The sequence below is a fragment of the Brassica napus genome, chromosome C3 (assembly GCF_020379485.1).
Source record: "Brassica napus cultivar Da-Ae chromosome C3, Da-Ae, whole genome shotgun sequence".
Lineage (NCBI taxonomy): Eukaryota > Viridiplantae > Streptophyta > Magnoliopsida > Brassicales > Brassicaceae > Brassica > Brassica napus.
Window position 1 is genome coordinate 20,900,991 of NC_063446.1, and position 5,289 is coordinate 20,906,279.

General features: G+C 39.4%; 1 protein-coding gene and 1 non-coding gene across 2 annotated transcripts; one reads left to right on the forward strand and one right to left on the reverse strand.

Moving 5' to 3' along the window:
- Positions 1 to 886: 886 nt before the first annotated feature.
- LOC125583672 lies at positions 887 to 5,289 on the reverse strand. The gene is made up of 2 exons (XM_048751030.1): positions 4,928 to 5,289; positions 887 to 4,789 (listed from the first exon to the last, which is right to left on the reverse strand). Exon 2 carries the CDS (start codon positions 3,460 to 3,462, stop codon positions 892 to 894), a length of 2,571 nt encoding a protein of 856 aa, XP_048606987.1. The 5' UTR covers positions 3,463 to 4,789; positions 4,928 to 5,289; the 3' UTR covers positions 887 to 891.
- LOC125584734 lies at positions 2,714 to 2,820 on the forward strand. The gene has a single exon (XR_007321643.1). It is a non-coding gene; the product is annotated as a small nucleolar RNA R71 (small nucleolar RNA).

Consider the following 5,289-nt stretch of genomic DNA (forward strand, 5'->3'; position numbering starts at 1 on the left):
CATTGCTCTTTGGAATGTTGCTGGTGCATTGCACAGTCCAAATGGCATCCTTCGATATGCAAAGGTACCATAAGGACAAGTGAATGTCGTTTTCTCTTGGTCATTTGGGTGTATAGGGATTTGGAAAAATCCAGAGTATCCATCAAGGAAACAATAATAGGGATGGTTAGCTAGCCTCTCTAACATCTGATCAATGAATGGTAAAGGGAAATGATCCTTTCTAGAGGCTGCATTCAGTTTTCGATAGTCAATGCACATCCTATGTCCAGTTATTGTTCTTGTTGGTATTAACTCATCATTTTCGTTCTTAACAACTGTTATGCCACCCTTTTAGGAACTACATGCACAGGTGAAACCCAATTGCTATCAGAGATAGGATAGATCACACCAGCATCTAACAATTTGATTATCTCTTTTTAACAACATCTTTCAAATTAGGATTTAATCTTCTTTGGTGTTCAATTGAAGTTTTAGATTCATCTTCTAGATGTATCCTATGCATGCACAAAGATGGTGAGATTCCTTTAATGTCATCAAGTGAGTATCCTAGTGCTTTTCTATACTTTTTAAGTTCATTTAAAGCATAGACAATTCATTCTCAGTCAGCTCACTACTCACAATGACAGGATATGTCTCATTAGGTCCAAGGAAAGCATACCTTACACCATCGGGAAGAGGTTTAAGCTCCACTTTTGGTGCCTTGAGCTCACTCCAATCAGCTTCATGGAGGTTCTCTTGAATGTCTGCTGAGGCAGCATGTTGAGTCACTTGTGGCAACTCCATGAACTCATCTTCTCCATCCTCCTCAAGGTGAACATCTAGCCTTCTTACTAGCTCATCACTCTCCTTGTTTTCAATCATTTGGGTCTCTCTTTCAATGGTCAGGGCATGTTAAAGAGAGTCCTCAATCGCTAACTCCTCAAGGAAATCATCAGCCAAGACATCCATCTCATCAATGTAGAATATTTCTCTTTGAGTTGTGGGCTTCTTCATCATCTCCTTGATATCAAAATGGAGAGTGTGATCTTTTTCAAGGTGGAGATCAATTGTGCCATCTCTCACATTCACCATTGCTCCAGCAGTTGCCAAAAAAGGTCTTCCAAAGATCAAAGGATCTCTAGGCTCTTCATCCATCTCAAGCACTACAAAGTCAGTAAGCACTTCACAATTTCCTATCTTGACAAGAAGATCTTCTAGGATGCCAATGGGGAGCTTGACAGATCGATCAGCTAGCACCAAAGAGATCTTGCACTTTTTATATTGTGTAAACCCAAGCTTCTTGGCAATGGATAGTGGCATGAGGCTGACACTTGCTCCCAAATCACATAGACATCTCTCAAATGTCAAAGGTCCAATGGCGCATGGCAGGGTGAAACTACCAGGGTCTTCTAGCTTCCTTGGGACAGTCAGTCTCTGAATAATGGCGCTGCACTCATGAGTAAGAATCACCATCCCTTCCATCTCTTTCTTCTTTTGTTCTACAGCATCTTTCAAGAACTTGCTGTATTGTGGAACCAGCATAAATGCATCAATTATGGGCATGGTGAGATGAACTTCACTCATTTGCTTGTCAAACAAGGCTTTGTACTTCTCTAGGAGTTGCTTCTTGAATCTTCCAGGAAAGGGAAGCTTTGGCTCATAGGGAGGAGGAGTGAACAATTTCTCCTTTGTTGATGTAGCAGCCTCATTTTTGTTCTCAACTTTCTCCTCTCCAATCTTTCTCTTGCCCTTAGCTTCAACTATCTTCTCCAAGATTTCCTCATTAGTCTTCTCATCCACAATCACCACATCATCATCTACATTGATGACCACCTCCCCACCTTGTTTCTCATTATCCTTAATGAGAACTTTAGGAGGCAACTCTCTTCCACTCCTTAGGGTGATTGCCTTTATTGTCTCCTTTGGGTTTTGTTCAGGCTTTCCAAGTAGGGAACCTTGTTGGCGACTTGAGCTGGCTGTCATAGAGACAAACTGGTTCTCCAAGGCTTTGAACTTGTTGTTTAGATCATGGTAATTCCCATCAATCTTGTTGTGGAGATTTTCCAGCTCATACCCTAATTGTTTCTCACTTCTTGCTTGTCCCTCCAATAATTGTTTCAGCATAGCTTCAGTACTACTCTCTTGTGGAGGTTGTGTTGATGATCCAGCTTGGTCTTGTGCAGGTTGACTTGGTTTTGGTGAGAATCCAGGAGGGAAGTTCTGTTTGGGTTGGTAACCACCTTGGTTGTTGTTGTAGAATGGCTTAGGCTGATTGTTGTAGAATGGTCTTGGCTGGTAGTTGTTGAATGGCTTCTGTTGGTTGTTGTAGAAGGGTTTCTGTTGGTAGTTGTTCTGGTATTGATAGTCAGGCTCCTTCTTGTACCATGTACCCTGAGCATTGACATAGTACATATCTTCTTGGCATTCTACTCTATCAACTTCAGCAACCATATGTAACTCCTCTTTCTTGGTCTTTTCTGATAGTAGCATGTCAATCTTGTCTTGAAGTGCTTTCAGCTCCCTCTTTGTGGTCATATCTTCTCCTCCACCACCTCTGTCTCTTCTATCATATTCATCATTGTAGACAGAGTCACTCTGTGTCATGTTCTCCAAGAGTTCTAAAGCATCTTCCACAGTCCTCCCCAAGAAGTTTCCATTGCTTGCAGTGTCAAGCTGGCTTTTGAATTTAGGCAAGACTCCTCTGTAGAAAGTGCTTAGCAAGCTCTCATTGTTGAAGCCATGGTGAGGACATTGAGACAGGTAGCTTCTGAATCTCTCCCATGCGTCTAAAAATCCTTCAAGTCCTCTTTGTTGAAAACCAGAGATCTGATTTCTAAGGTTGGCAGTCCTTGTAGCTGAGAAGAACTTGTTGAGGAAGGCCTTCTTGCATTCATCCCAAGTGGTGATAGTATCACTTGAGATGTTTTTCTCCCAAGTGTGAGCCTTGTCTCCCAAAGAGAAGGGAAACAATCTGAGCTTGAAAGCATCCTCTGAAACTCCATTTGTTTTTGACAAGCCACAGTACTTATCAAATCTGTCAAGGTGATCTAGTGGGTCTTCCAAGGCAAGTCCATGGTACTTGTTGTTTTCAATCATGTTGATGAGGCTTGACTTGATCTCGAAATTGTTGTTGGCAACTGGCGGTGCCCTAATGCCCAACCTATTCCCATTTATGTTAGGTTGATCATAAGTGCCAATGGATCTTCCCAGGCGTTGTTGATTTTGAGGCCTAAGGTTTGCAGCTCCTTGGCCATGTTCCTCTTGAGCAGCTCCAGGAGGAACTCCTTGGACATTTTGTCTATGATCATCAACTTCATAGACACCTTCCGGTTGATTCGGGTTTCTCTCCATCTCAAGCCCCAATCTATGTAAGTGGGCTTGTATTTCTCTTTCTCTTCTCTGTCTTCCCAACTCTCTTTCTAAGGCTTTGATGTTGTCCACTCTTGGTGCAAGATTTGTTGATCCTTTGCTTCTCAAGTTCATGCACCTGTCATCCAAATAGAGATGAAGATAGATAATTAGTAACTTAAAAATGAAAAATAAGACTTAGTCTCAAGTAATGACCAAATCCTAATGTCAAAATCAATCTAGAGAATGGCAACGGCGCCAAAACTTGATAAAGGATAAGTTTAATCCTTAAGTGTTGTAGTACTTAAGATGTCAATCCAATCTCTAGTGATTCTAAGCACTAAGAATGCAAGCCATTTATCTCAATCTAAGTGCAATCAAATGATGTTTGTTTGTAACAAGTAATAGTGCGAAATAACTTGAGTTTTAATTCAAATATAACAAAGAAGAACCAATGGGTATATAGGCAATTGATTTCAAGGTGATAGTTCTAAATCAAGGCGTCTAACTTCAAATAATCTTAACTTTCTATTGGTCTAGATTTCATTCAATTTAGATTAATCCACTCCCGTGGTAGAAACCCTTATGCAATTATGAACTAAACATCAACTTCCGTTCGTTTTGTTCACTCAAACATACATTAAGTTCTAGTCTACTAACCATCTAGCAATCCTAACAACAATTCCTTGGTTATTCAAGCTAGAGCTTTACTAGGTCCATTCAAGCATTATGCAAACACTTTCGATGCCCTACAAACACTTAGAATCTAAATTAAAATGGCCAAAATTAATCTAGCATTAAGAATACTTAGTAAGCATAGAAATCTAAGCATTTAACCATTAGAACACCTTAACTCTTCCCTAATCACCCATTAATCTACCTAACCCATTGATCCTAAGAGTGATTACTCACTAATCATCTTGTTTACACTTAATCCCATGATGGATAGAAGCATAACCAAGATGATATGATATATGAAAACAAAAAAAACAGAAATTAGATGAAGAGAATGGCTAAAGGAAAACAAGACTTTATAACATAAACTTCAAGAACACTCCAAGAACAAATGTTTTTTCTCAAACTCTCAAAATACAAAATATGAAACTATAAAACTTTCACTCTCTACTCTTTGTTGTATTGTACTCTGTGTATTGTGTCTTCCTCCTTCCCCTTGCAGTCTCTTTTATAGCCTAAGTAAAGGAGGATGACAACACATCCATCATGTGAAAGCATAAAGCATAAAACACACTCATAAAAGTTATTCTCCACTTTCTTCCATTATAGAACACCTTTTGCCCCTTCATATGGCCAAAGTAGTCTTGCCTCTTCAGAAAAGGTAGAGAAAGTTAGGCCAAAAGAGCCACCAAACTCATGATAGACAACCCATCCCCCATGTTGCAAGCTTTAAAGAGATAAAACTCACTCATTAAAGTTTTCTCCACTTTCTCCATGTTGCACACACCTTTAGAATACCAAAAATAAGAAGAATAATGAGTAGTAATGAGTTTTATAGGTTTTAAGTGAATAAAAATGAGTCTAAAGGCTTAAAATTCGAAGGCTATTGTTGATGTTGCTAGGGTGGCCGCTAGGAATGTCATACTGATATGTGTGTAGTATTTTGATCATAAATCCCTCAATACAGCTCCAAACGACTTGAAACCACCTCCATTGTAAAGCTAACTCAATTTACCATGTCTTCCCAAAAGACAAGTTTCAAAAGATATCTTTAAGACCTTCATCCATGCTTGTCTTTCACACGTTCGGTTCAAGACTCCTCGAAAGCTCCTTTTGTGCTCTAATCACCTCCAAAACTCCAAACAATTCATCCAACACCTACAAGATGCAAATGTACATGCAATAGACTCTAAATGCAAATAAATGTAAGGTTAATGCATGAATATATATGAAATAACAAAGCTAAAACTATGCAAAATCACAACACATCAAAGAACCGTTCGACAG